Source organism: Aethalodelphis obliquidens, unplaced genomic scaffold (assembly GCF_003676395.1).
Source record: "Aethalodelphis obliquidens isolate GAN/ISIS:26980383/991018 unplaced genomic scaffold, ASM367639v1 scaffold17, whole genome shotgun sequence".
Classification (NCBI taxonomy): domain Eukaryota; kingdom Metazoa; phylum Chordata; class Mammalia; order Artiodactyla; family Delphinidae; genus Aethalodelphis; species Aethalodelphis obliquidens.
The window spans coordinates 4,249,169-4,264,043 of record NW_020837961.1 but is presented as its reverse complement, the minus strand read 5'-3'; the positions used below and the strand labels follow the sequence as shown (position 1 = coordinate 4,264,043).

At 35.8% G+C, this 14,875-nt stretch overlaps 1 protein-coding gene across 3 annotated transcripts in view; it reads left to right on the top strand.

Annotated features, from left to right (window-relative positions):
- The window catches only part of FSTL5 (follistatin like 5), a 677,763-nt gene that overhangs the window by 231,221 nt on the left and 431,667 nt on the right, over positions 1–14,875 (top strand). For all 3 annotated transcript variants that reach the window (XM_027116858.1, XM_027116857.1, XM_027116856.1), the window contains exon 4: positions 2,545–2,793. In XM_027116858.1, coding sequence (XP_026972659.1) covers positions 2,545–2,793 — 249 coding nt within the window. The remainder of the gene's footprint in view (positions 1–2,544; positions 2,794–14,875) is intronic.

Genomic DNA, 14,875 nt, shown 5'->3' with positions numbered 1-14,875 from the left:
TTCGTTTGTTTTTGCTGTTATTCTTTCATTTGAAGTATATTCCTCTGTCTTCTCATTCTGTTTAACTTTCTTTTTCTCTATGAAACTAGGTGAAACAGTTGCCTGTCCCAGGCTTGGTGGTGTGTCCTTGTGTGGGAGTGTCCCTCTACACTCTGCATATGTTTGTTCAGTGGCTCTGGTGGGAGAGCTGGATCTGAAGAGAGCACAGGCTGTGTCCTTCCCTTGGGTGTCCTGTTTTGGTGGGTGGTGGTGCTGGTGTAGTTGGACCACAACCAGAGCCAGATGAAGAAGGTCAGGGCATCGTCTATGCTCAATAACCATTACTGCCCTATCTGGGGCAGGGATGAGGCTTGAGGAGCTAGAGCAAGAGCCCTGAGGTATTTGGCTTTACACCCAGATGTGTTGGTATTCTCCACCTTGATTTGGGACGCAGCCAGGGCTTGAGTGCTTGGGGCTGCACTTCTGTGCTGGTTTCACTTTCCCCCCTGGTGTGCACACTGTCTTTAGAGGCTGGCTTGGTGCTGCAGAGGTAGTGCCGCACCACTGAACTGACCCTGTCCACTCTCAAGTGCGCACAGGGACTCATGAGCTGGCAGTGTCTACCTCCGCACTGGACAGAGGCTGTGCTGGGGTCTCAGCCGGCTCCATTCCCTCCAAATATGTGCAGTCTCATTGGCAATGACAGACTCTGCCTTAGCGGGGAGCAGTGCCGGAGCAAGATGGGCTGGAGCAGGAGGCCATGCAGGCTGGATGTGTGCAGAGGATGTCCTGGCGGGCTGGCCACAGCCCCAGGGAATTTCAGTCTTCTGCCTTCATGATGTGACTGGGAGTAAGTCTGTGTGTGTGCTCTTTTAAGAATGGAGTCTTGGGTTCTTACAGCCCTCTGGTAAGCCCCACTGGTTTTCAAACCAGCTAAGAGGACTCACCTTCCTGGTGTTGGATGCCCCAGGCTGGGGCACCTAATATGTAGCTTGAATCCCTTGCTCCCAGGGAGAATCTCCAAGCCTGTGATATTCATTCCTCTTCTGTGTCCCCTGCTAGGGTGTGGGTCCATGCCTGATCACTTTCCTCCCTTCCTATCAGATGCTCTGTGGATCTTTATTTATAGCCTTGGTGTAGAAGACCTGTTGTGTTTGTCCCAGGTAGATTTCAGTGAGTGTCACTCTACGTGGATTTGTAGTTTGATGTGTTTGTGAAGGGAGTTGAGCCCAGCCTCCTTCTGCTCTGCCATCTTAATCTCTCCCTCACAAACCCTTTAATCTTGATAACTGTTTGAGGATACTATTAGTCCTATTTTACAGATGAGGAAACTAAGTTATAGATGTGTTAGATACCCACCCAAGGTCCTGAAGTTTGTAACTGGTGGAGCTATGATTTAAACGCTGGATCAGAAACCATGTTCTTAATCATTGTGATGCAATCATGTAGGGAGATGGTTTTAAATCAACCAGCTGAAAATATACACTAAGTATCTAATAAAATTACTGTAATTTAAGTTTATAACCTCTCAAAACTTTATTTTTTGCAGTATATAAGTGTCACCAATGGTAAATATATGTACACACACATTTATGCATGTGTATATATATGAATATATATTATTCCTTGAGATACATGTATATATATTTCTCTCTCTCTCTCTCTCTCTATATATATATATATATGTGTGTGTGTGTGTGTGTGTGTGTGTGTGTTTACTGACATTTTTTACTTTTCAGTCAGATAATGTTCTCAAAGAAGAAAAGCCAGATTTACCTATAAAAGCCTGAGTATTTAAGTTGCTTAGTTTGGTTTCAGTACAAGACTGCTAGATCCACCTATACTTTTCTGATGCAAATGTAGATTGTTAGACTGAACAAGTAACAAGACAATCAAATTCTTCATGATTTGTTCATTTAGTCATGACGTTCACCAGTAATTGCCAAGTGGCAAATGTCAAAACAGGAAAGGATCAGATGTTAAAACCCAGAAAGAAGTTTTCAAGACACTGCTTCTTATTCCTATTCTCTCCTATTTACTACATTATATACATACATTTCTTTTCTCCTACCAGAATTCTGCTAATGTAAAGGTTGACATTTGTTAAACATTTGCTATGTGTCAAGGCTGTGCTTTCTGTGGACCAGTATATGTACTATTCTTTACAACTGTAGGAGATCATCTATACTATCAACCTTGTATTACAGATAGGACAACTTAGCACAGAGAAGCAATTTATCCAAGGACATAAAGCTAATAATTGGTAGAGAATTTGAGTTCAGGCATTTTTAACTTTAGAGCCCTTGTCCTTAAGGACTGTAATACTCATTGGGTAGGGAGGTGAGAGCTCAAGGAGAAATGGGAAAGAAGGGGGAGTATGTTAAGGGTATTTTGAAAAAGTTCACCTGCTGGTTCTAATACAAGTCCCTTCTCCACTGAGAACAACTGATCTCTGATTATATTATATTTCTCTTAGATTGTTTTTTTCCTTTTCCCTTTAAACTTTGACATCAGCATTTTATTTGGACATATGAATCCAAGTGATTTTCTATTCTTTATCCTTAGGATTCCTGATTCAGGATGGCCCTTTGGCATCTTGTGAAAACAAATACTGTGGTTTGGGAAGGCACTGTGTTCTCAGCAGAGAGACAGGGCAAGCGGAATGTGCCTGCATGGACCTTTGCAATCGGCACTACAAACCTGTGTGTGGATCTGATGGAGAATTCTATGAAAACCACTGTGAGGTGCACAGAGCTGCTTGCCTGAAAAAACACAAGATTACCATTGTCCACAATGAAGACTGCTTCTTCAGAGGTAAATACAGGGTGAGCCTAAAGGGTCACCTTTCTCTATTTTTTCCATCTTCTCAACTAGTGCCTTTAAGTGTAAACTCCAGCACCACTTTATATAGCAAGTGTCTAAAAAAATAAAGAAAAAAAATGTGAGCTTAATGACACTTGTGAGCAGCAAGTGGATAGAAATTTACATGGATACAATTCTGAATCTCAGTCATGAGAACAAAGCTGGCCAAAATATGACTCAGAATTTAATATAGCTTACAGCATTGCACCATATGGCTTCCCAATCATGGCAGTTTTCTCAGGGACACAGAGTGGCCAATTCAGTCAACAAGCCAATTCCACCCATTGAAATGTACCTGGAGTGAAATTGAGAGAAGAATGAATGCCAAGCCATGCTGTGAGAACATCTCATTTCTTCCTGATTAAAAATGATGCCTTCAGCTAGTACCACATAATTCAAATTATATGGAACCTGTAAATGCCCACTGAAATAACTATGAACTCATGCTAAACCCAAATAGTAAATCTGAGATGACAATAATTTAAAATTTAAAAGTTAGCAGTATTTACTACCATGGTACTCAAAATCAGTGGTAACTGTTTATATGAAAAGTACTGCTGAATTAGTAATTTGACAAATTGTTTTAACATGCTGGATAAATAAATCATTAAACAGCTTTAATGCCTTTGATTTATTTATAAACTTATTTCTTGTTTATTTATTTATGCTGGAAAGAATATTTTTTTATTAATAGTCGTAACACAGACTGAAATTCTAAAGTGTTAAGTATATAGAACTCCCATCATTCTAACAGGTCAGTGATCAGCTTGGCTTCTAATCTTCAATTGGTTCTACATCCCTAGCTCTCAGAATGTTGCTGAAGTATTTTTACACTTAAAAGCTCATGTGATATTTTAATTCTTAGCTTAAATGTATGGTAACATACAATGTTGTTCATTTGCCCACCGATTAAGTTTTCTTTTTCAAACTTGGTAGAAGAAAGTGTTATTTTCAAGGCAATTTTTAAAAAGACACACAGCTTTTCAAATGAATTAAGATGGAAGGCTCTGTAGCCATTGTGGCTACTAGAAGCCCTTTGATATAAATGAGATAAATTACAAGAATAGTTTCTTTACCAGAGTGAATCTGTGCACCTTGATTACATGTATTGAAGAAATTGATGGCATTAGATTATTTTCTTTTACTGAAAGAATAACAGATGCTTTGGTTTCAAGTTCTGTTTCTTATCCTCTTCTATCTAATCTGTCTTATAAATAGCTAAAATTAACTGGATTAACATTGTGCTTTAATACTCATAAAATAATATTTTTCTGTCATTTTGACCTGAAATGGTATAGTGAAAATTTTACTATTCCATTGATATGTAGTATAATAAAACTATGTAAATAATATGCGATTAACTTAGAATTATATTCTGATATTGAGGTTTGGCCCAGCTGATTGATTATATGGAAATATACGATAATTATCATGTGAGGAAAAATTCTGGAGTATTTAGTGTTCTGCTCTATTGCTGGAGGCTTAGGCATAATGCATTGCAGTATGCAAATCAGCGTGGAAATAAATGAAGTGGATATAGCGTGTAATGTTGCCTTCCTTATGAGTTACTTCATAGAACAGTGGTTTAAAAATCTTTTGTCCTTCAGACATACTAAGCATATTTATTAGATCTATGATTGCTTCCAAAATACTTTGTCATCATACATAGTATTACAATTTAATTTATATTAACTGGGTGAGTTACCAGGGGTTAACACATTTCCCAGGTCTCAGAATTGGTGGGTCTTCTGTTTGTTTATTTGTTTTGGTGTTTTGCCTAATATAAATATATATGTATCTCATAAGAGGATTTTATTTCAGCAGAAAGGAAGTAAATAATATATAATAAAATGATAAATTGCTTGTCTTATTAGTGTGCAATTGGCCAAATTTTGGACATAAAAGAAGAGTCTATGGAGCCGAAGGCCTAATAGTGTGATGGCTAAAATTAATTCTTGTGCTTGTGGATTATTCTTTCTGTGGAACTTCAGCAATTTATATTGTTTCAAATAATGGCCCAAAGGAAGAAGCAAGTCGAAATGTTATGTTCAAGAACTGCTAAAAAATTATGATTAATTAAATATTTTCAAATAGAAAAAATCAAAACGAGCAAAATAACAGGAATCTTTTCCTCCTTAAATTTTTTTTTCTACTTTTAGATCTAATAAAAGGTGATTAAGAAAACCTTATAGAAATCAACAAACAGGAACCTATAGGCCAAATCGGAATACGGCCACACTGTTAGTTTAGGAATTGTCGTTGGGTGCTTTTGAGCTACAAAAGGAGAATTGAGTTGTTATAACAGAGACAGTATGGCCTGCAAAGCCTAAAAAATGCTTTATCTGCATTTTCAGTAAAGGTTTGTTAACTTCTGATTTAAAAGATTACTAATGCCTTAAAATCAATTTTAAACATATTTGCAGATCTTTATTATCCTCTCTTTTTGGCTAGGGTGGTGAATACAGGGACCTACGTGTGTGGTAAAATTGACTAGAACACAACACACATAGCCACACACAAATGGATAGAAGTGAAACAGAAAATCTGAGTAAGATCAGTGGATGGGGTCAAAGTTGGTATCCTGTTTATGATATTGTACTATAGTTTTGCAAAACGTTACTTACCATTGGTAGAAATGAGTAAAGGATGCATGGAATCTCTCTGTATTACTTCTTCAATTGCAGATGACTATATAATTATCATAAAATAAAAGAGTTTAATTTTAAAAGTACTGAAAAAATAATAACAAAAACTTTTTAAAAAGTTAAAGAAAGGAAGATTTGCATTATTCATTAATGACTTGAACTTTAAGCAAAGTCCTGTTTGTTTCACACATCATAAATTTATCAGATTTATGTTTAGTATTTATAATTAAGCCTGTATATTTATTCATCATTTTAAAATTAAGATTAGAGTCCAGATTAAAAACATTTATATCTATATTTATCTCTATATCAATACACATATCTATACTTATATCTAACCTATATCTATATATCTTCTTATTATTATTTGTGTTAAATATTTAAAATGCCTCTGTAGTATACTCAGCATTTATTACTACTGACTCATAAACATAGACATGAATTCACTAAGAATTTTCTTTAGTGATTTATGATTTCTGAAACTATAGAGAAAACATACATCTGTGAACACAAATTTTTTTCTAATTTATTTCTATTCACATTTATTTGATTATGAAGAAACTGTCTACAATAGGATATGGAATATTATAGTATTTGTTTATTGGCATCAAATACTTTATGATGATCTTTACCATAGAATCAAACTTTCCATTTTATATAATGCCTTGTTATTCACTGTGATGAGAGTTTTGCTTTAATTTCCCATGTCTCACCCGCAAATGGCTTTCTAACTGCTGCAATACACGTGGTTACACATAACAAATAAAAGGTCCTCTCACCTGACGCTGGGTCAGTCTGTCAGACACCGGGTCACCCAGCAGAATTTACACACTCAGAGTATAGATGTAAGCTGGAGTAAGAAGCTAAAGATATAACCTCTGCCAAGAGGAGTAGGGAATTAAACCTTTTATGAGAAAGTCAATTGAACGAAACACTTTGGCCATTTACTGCACTGATTATAAAACTGCTATAAATGCAAATGTTCTGTGCACCTAAATGTGCATCACAAAGAGTAACAACTTGGGAAATATGTTTTTTTACAGCTATGTGTGTGCTATTTGAATGAGATCTGACATAGTTTTCTTTTTCTTTGGTATAATCTGGAGAGACATTCATATTTCATATTTAATTGATTCTCTTTCCTGATTATTATTATTTTTAAGACAGAACTTCTAGAACTTAGGCTAGAAAACTGGGCTGCCAATGATATTTTAAAATAGATCAGTAAAATGCCCTGTGATAGTCCCCCTGGGCTTTTAGATTGCCTTTTTTTGGGAAAGGGCATGTTGGTAAAGCTTCTATTTTATGTTGAAACAGGCTTGTTTACCATTTCATGAAAAATAATTATGTTGATAATATCAACTTTGGAAAATGGTACCCAGATGTTGGTTTGTTTGTTCTGTTCTATTTTGTTTTTAGTCAGTATTAGCAAATGGAATTACAGATTGGTGGTGAAATTAATAACTTGGACAAAATGCTGACACTCAGAAGTTCTAGTTTCTCTGAATGCATCCTGTACCCACAACCTCAAAACCAATTTTATTAGTCCCCTGAATTTCATTAGATGTACATTACATTTTTCTGATTCGATGACAAAATCAACTGAGCTGTGTTTCATTTTTCATATTTATTTTGCACTGAAATTTTAATCGGTGTTAAGAATATAGTTTTGTTGTCACTCTCCTCTCTAATCAAACTGTGACCTGCAGAATCCTACGTATAACCCACTATATAACATACTTTAGGAATCGTTGTTAGGTGTACATTTGTAAATGCACTATTTGCTACTAAAATCATACCAAATGTTTAGTTCTCCCCTGATTTTTGAAAACTCTAAAGGATTTTGTAAACATTACATAGTGTATGTGTTTATCTTCCATTTATAGATAGTAGGTATGTTATAGATTATACATATAATATGAAAAGCTCCAAAAGAGGAGGACTTAAATGTTAGGACCACCCAACAAATGTATTAAAATATTGTCAGAGAGAAATGAGAAATATTGGGTATTATTTATGTGAAAACACTTTCACAGCTATTATATTATTAATTCATTATAATAACAAGCCAGAAGGCAATAAGCCTAAGATTTTTAAAATGGCTGCCAATATTCACACAGAAGTTAAAGCTACTTGGATAAGAACCAAGGGCTTCTGGCCTCTCTTTTAGTGCATGTATGCTTCAAATCATTCCACTTAAGTCTCTAATGCCATAATAGCTTACTTGCCTTTGATTTTTAAAAATTTATTTTTTATAGTAATTTCCATGTGACTATTCTACGTTATTTAGAAACAGCGTTTCTCACTGTGGTATTTGTAAGGGTTAAATAATGCATTTAACACAGTTCTTGGGCAAAAGAAGTTAGTAAGAGATATTTACTGGGTTTAAAAGACTGGAACTTAGGGCTTCCCTGGTGGCGCAGTGGTTGAGAGTCCGCCTGCCGATGCAAGGGACACGTGTTCGTGCCCCGGTCCGTGAAGATCCCACGTGCCACGAAGCGGTTGGGCCCGTGAGCCATAGCCGCTGAGCCTGCGCGTCCAGAGCCTGTGCTCCGCAATGGGAGAGGCCACAACAGTGAGAGGCCCGCGTACTGCAAAAAAAAAGAGTGGAACTTCAATAACTGTGAACACTTGATTGAAATAAATTTTCACCCTTGAGTCTGGGAAGCCACACATAATTTCTTTTAGGTTTACATCAGTCTTGCGTAACAGACTCTGGTCAAATTATTATAGAACCAAATCTGTAAGATCATAATAAACAAATTGAAGGTAATAAGTTTTCCAATTGTAAATAAGACTACTTAAAGAAAAATAACTCAAGTTTAGAAACATATTTATTATTAGTTTCTTGATTGTAATTGAACATCTATCTCATAGTCACCTTTCTCACTGACTTACAGGCTTATTTTGCTTACCGTATACTATAAATAGAATACCTATTAGATGTGTAACAATGTGATTTTACTCCCCTACCCCCCCATATAAATTTAGAGACTAAGTGGACTTCTTATTGTATTTAATTTTTGTCAAATTTTCCTCTTTTTGTGACAAAAAGGAAGCATGAGTTAAAAGTGGCAGAGAAGAAAGTTTTGGGGATTTGAGAACAAAGAAAAAAATTTGTGAAACAATAAACAAGGAAAAAGAGAGAAAAGACCAGGGGGTGTAATAGGGTGTTGGGTGGTGCTGACAAACCATGTGATATATTTTGCTCATGAATTTAAAGTGAGAGTAGTCTTCCATGGCTGTGTATTCTTCTACTGATACAAATATAGTCAGCTGCTTAGAGTAAGGCATTGAGAAGATAAGGAATGGGGTTGAACCAGGATTTTAATTTTTCCAGGAAAGAATTACATAGGAAGAAAGAGTCCAAAGCCATATTTTCCACCTCTCTCAGGGGCAGAATTATTATGTTATCTTTGCTTTATTGTGCATATCTACTCTGTATCCAGAGCTCTCCTGGTGAGTACCTTTTGCCTCAGCTTGTGTATAGAACAAAATGGATTCCCAACCATCTCTAAATCCTGGAAATTCTATTACATATTTTGGGTTAACTTCCTAATGCTAACATACAGTTTACATTTGTGCCTCTTAGTTAAAACTTGCAATAATGAAATCTGTTTAGACTAATTAGCCAAGACACACCTTTCCAGAGTATTTGGAAAGCATGTAAGTCTACAATAGCTATTTTATTTCAATGGCTTTCCATCTCTCTTATGAATTAGCAGTCACCATTATGTGTAACTATTTGTGTCATACACAAACTATTTTTATTTAGGAAAAAAGAACTGTTGACAGATAACTCTGAAAAAACAAAGTGGATGGGCAATTATCTTGACATATATCTAAGATAATAGCATTTTTTTATTAATTCCATCAGCAAGCCATAAGTCAATGTTATTGAGAACAGTCATTGTGCTGAGGATATACTTTGACAAATGAGACTGCTTTATTTGATTAAGCAAATTATCTGAAAGTTTGAGGCAGCTCAAACATTTTCTATCAAATATTTCTTCATTTAAACATTTAATTTATTCAATATGTTTTAATCAATCTGGCTCCCAATCATGTTGGAATATAGATTGACTTAATGTGGATGTTTCTAGGGTTTTTGACATTTAATTCACTTTTTTTTAATATAAATTTATTTATTTTTGGCTGCATTGGGTCTCCGTTACTACGCGCGGGCTTTTCTCTAGTTGCAGAGAGCGGGGGCTACTCTTTGTTGTGATGCGCAGGCCTCTCATTGCAGTGGCTTCTCCTGTTGCGGAGCATGGGCTCTAGGTGCGTGGGCTTCAGTAGTTGTGGCTTGTGGGCTCCAGAGCACAGGCTCAGAAGTTGTGGCGTATGGGCTTAGTTGCTCCGTGGCATGTGGGACCTTCCCGGACCAGGGCTTGAACCCGTGTCCCCTGCACTGACAGGCAGACTCTCAACTACTGCGCCACCAGGGAAGCCCTAATTCACTTTTTGAAACATTTTTTTCTTAAAAAGGAAGAAAACGCTAATAAAAATTGAGAGAGATGCATGAGCTTTTGATGAATCTAATTAAGCATTAGTGTAATTAATTGAAAGGAACAATATTACATATGCTTGATTAAATGTATAAGTGTTCAAAGTGTCACATGCCTGTCAAAAGGTTTCAGGTAATAATTAATAAAAGTATCTACAGAAAATATATATGCATATGTATACCATGGACAGGTATTCATGAGCAAATATAATTTTTTGACTGTTTGCTGTTATCGTTGTCACCTAATCCTGCGGCTGACCCATTTTAAAGGCACTATCCAAAGATGAAGGTGACACAGTTCTTACTTTTGCCAAATTAGTGGAAATGAGTGGCTAGTTCCTTCGATAAATGCCCATCGATGTTTTTCCCCATTGCCAGAAAATCTCATGTTATGTTAGATAAGCATCTGTGCTTGATAGTCACATATGCTGAAATCATTCTGTGTCAAAACAACCTATCTACCCTTTGTTTAAGTGAAACGTTTTTTTATCAGTGTAAATGTGTCACGTTACATCCAAACATTATTGATGGCCGTATACTTTTTGTTCTCTTGGCAGTTTATTATTACTGAGTATGAGGTCCAAATTAAAAGAGGAAAGGAGGGATGCTTGAGAACAATATTCAGAAAGAAATGAGACAGTCACATTCAGAAAACAACAGGGAAGTTCGAACTCAGAAGGAACGTGTTGAGAACAACTTCCACCTTCTTATCCCGCGTGTTAACTCACGCGGCTTTGAAAGTCACTGCCCATTCTTTTAATAAGAAGGGAGTCTTCCTTTGTAAGAATTCACATCTTTAACCTATTCTGTTCACTCTGTCAACCTAGGAGATACTGATCATTCACTTGAATTTCAGATGAGTACCAGTAAAAGTGTTGTGTTGTAGTGTGTGCTGAAGCTAATTCATATGTATAAAAACTCAGACAGCCTGATGTCCTGCATGTAGTGCATGGCCTGTTTTGACTAAGGGAATATTCTAAGGAGGAGAATGATTTTTGGAACTGTTCATTTACATTGTATCTATCTAGTCACTGGATGTCCATCTACTTCCAAACAAGCACAGAATATTGACATTAGAGCTCTAGCTTTGAGTGGAGTTTCCATGCCTTATCAAAACCCATAATTCATTTTTTGGATCCCCAGATTTACTTATTTTCAAAACAGATACATGGGTGTAAATTAATTGTATAGACAATAAAACTGAGCGTTGTTTAATTTTTCACTTGAAAGATACTAATAGGCCCACATCAACTGCACTTCTGGTGAAATAGAAAAGAACATGCCAGTTGGTATTGGGTGTGTTTTCCAGGACTCGGAATAATAACTGTGGCATTTAGCTATGATGGCATTCTACAAAACGTAAGAGTGGGGTTGGGGTTTAATTAAATTTATGTCAAAATTACTTTCAGATCCTGAAGAAAAATATGCTTGAATAATACAGCACATGTTTTGGCCTTTAAAAATCTTAGGAAGTGGAAACATTTACATGACACATTGGCACGGTCTCTATAGCTCAGAAACAGCTCATACACAACATAGCGACAGCTTTGTTCATTAATTCCACAGTAAACCTGCACACCGACTCCTGTATAAATGTGTTACTGCTGTGTCTACATCTACTGGAAGTAGCAGGTGTGGAGTTTCATTTAAACATATCTTTAAATAGATGAGAGAAGGATGATGCCATGTCCTTTCTATGGAATTCTAATTATTTCACCATCAGAATAGTATACAAAATAAATTAATAAATAAATAAAAATCATATTTAGACATCGAGACATTATCTTACAAGTAGTAGAGAGCAACAGGTTGCTGTATTTGACTCTAGGTCATCCTAAATATTTGGAAATTTTTCTTGCAGACACAGAAAATGGTTTGTTAGTTAGAGGCAAAGCCTCTTCTCACCTCACCCCTCTCGCAGTCCCCCTCACTGCCCTGTCCCAACACGGACCATCCCATTGCCCTCTGACACTGGAAAGCAGTGACCTCGAGAGAAATGTCATTACACTGTGGCTTTTGGAAGAGGGCAAGGCACTGCCCCCATTTACAACCCAAACTCTTGACCCTGTTTCCTAAGAAAAGCCCAGGAAGACCAAAGTGTTAAGTGCATAAAAAGCAAGCTGTATTCCAACCTTATTTCCAATCAAATTAGAGTGAATGGATCAATTTGAGCTAGAGCCTTTAGCTATTTCAAAAACCTATCTTCTTTTCACCAAAGTACTTGACTCAAATCTCTTTGTGTTTGTCTGCTGCTGTCTTTTCCTACTCTTGAATGCTGGGCAGTCTCTTCACCAGCAACTAGTAATACAGAAGGAACTCTAGTTGTTATTCGAGATATCAGTGAGCATTCATAGGATTTCACTCTAGTTGATTTCTTGCCATTTCTTGGGGCACTTAGTTATGTCTCATCCTCAGGAAACTCAAGTTTCTTTTCCATTCTTCTATCGCAAAATCTCTTATATGGACTCAGGATTCTGGTAGTTTTGACTCTTTGAAGTTATCACAGGTTTGCACAGGTTGGGCTCTAATTTCGGAGCTCATGTGCCAAAAACATAGGTTAAAACATTGTCCAAAGGTGGGTCCCCCAGAAGATTCCAGGCTCAGCTACTTTCTGCCTCTGAAGAAAGCCTCACTCTGAAACTTCTCCATTCTCCTTCTTTTCTGCTTGGTCGCACTTTGCTCAGGGTTCTCTGTGGTCAGTAAATCTCAGCCAGGACTCTGCCAGCCTGACGCACCATGTTTCCCTCATTTTGAACATCAGGGTCAAAATTCTATTTTTCATTATTACCTACCAGTGCATCCCCAGAGCCTTCACCTAAACACAAGAAAATGCGTCTTGTTGGTTTTTTGCTTTACCTTAACCATACATATTCATGAACTTTGATCATAATCTCCTCTAAAAGTAGATGTGGATCATTTGCTTTATATTCATAGTCTACAAAAAGGCCATTCAACAGACTCTTTCCTGGGCATGGAACGAACGTCTGGGACATGGTGTAGCATCTCTAGGTAAACATACAAAATTCAATTATTCCTGACCAAGCACCCTGGGAGCACAAAAATTGCATTGCAGGTGAATTTTATTGTCCACCAACATTTCTATGATAATTATGTCTAATTTTAATCATTTAAAAATATTTTAAAGGAACTACAGTGGGAAGGAATATCTCCTGTAAAATGAAAATTACTTGACAAAAAAGGTAATTTTTTCATAGTTTATTAAAAGTGAATTTTTATATATTGGGTTTGTTAAGGCACCATATCACCCAACCGCCTGTTACTGTGATAGGGCCTGTGATAAATTCGTAATAGTAGGCAAGAATGAAGTAATTCAAATACGAATTTTAAAGTAGTAATATATATGTACATACATATACACATTGATTTGAAATTTTAATATTTACAATAATAATGCTAATCTCTATTTTCTCACACATTTTAGCAATAAAATAATGAGTTTTTTTAAAGACTGGTGTTAGTGTGTACAGATATGCCTCAATAACTAACTGGCTGAGGATGCAGTGATTTTTAACATAAAATAACCAATAAAATGTACAGGTATATTAATGTTGGTATTGGTACTCAAATCATTATACTTTAAAATTTTTTTTCTTTATTATGTGAAAATGTGTGTGTTCTGTGTGTGTTTTGTGGTTTTTGTTTATCTAAGGATAGCATAAAGAGCATCTTCTACTGTCTAGTTTCTGCTGAATGCCAAACATACCCTTACTCTTTAAGAAAAATGAATTTTATATAAATGGAACACTATCAGTATTGTTTAACATAAATTATTTAGACTAAAGTAAAGCTTCAACAGTAAGTTTCATTTTATGAGAAAAAGGTGAATGGGATGTTTAAAACAATTAGCTCTCATCATTAATCAATAATGAATTTTTTGAGAAAATAAACTTCCTATTTCTAATTATCAAATCCTAAAGCACTTTAATAAACTAAATTGTGAGCTAGCTTAAGAAACAATCCTCTTGATTCTTTAATTATTTTAAGACAAGGCATCACCACATTTATGTTGTGCACCTGCAAATCACAATAGGATTGGTATTTATGTGCCAAGGTCTGTAAGTTTGGAAGTGATAGAATTCATCAGAATTGTGTTTGTTTGTGAATACCTAAGTTAAATCTGGAAATCCTACTTGGAGTTGAAAAAATCATATTTCTTAAAGTTTTAGAATTTGAGATTATAGAAAAAAGGAGTGGTTTTTTTTTTCCTTATAGGACTATTCTAATGCATTTTGCGATATACAGGACATTTTTCTTTTCCCTGATTTTCTCCCATGAGCTCGGCTCTTGATTTTTTCTAGTAATACTGTTTCTGTCTTTGTCATAATGTTGCCATTTACCTTCAGTCTTTACATGATTGAAGGAAGGACTGGAGACTTGGAAGAATAAGGAGGGGCCCAGAGTAACACAGAAAGCATTTGAGTGGCCGAGGACATGAAGTATCTGAATTTCTGTTAATTAGTGATGGATCTATGCATCGTATGCTTTTGGAGAAAAAAGGCTAAATATACTTTGGAAAATCCACATACTATTTCCCCAAGAGGGTCTTATTGTCTGTAACTAAGGACTAAAAATGCTCCATGTATCCTCAGTGAAATATCGATGTCTAATTTTAGGGAAAATCCAATGTGACTTCAATAATTGAGCTATCAGGCTTTTGATAAGAATTATTTTTAAAAGTCTTGAGATACCTAAGATTTATGTTGTATGTCAGCAATTGTTAAAAAATACATTTTACTAAAATTATAATATAGTTATAACAAGGATGTTTTAATAATTTACACCTAGGAATAGCAGTGGAGAAAAAAATGAAAGGATGGTTTCAAGTAATGAAAATTGAAGAAATGAATGAAAAAGTGTTCCT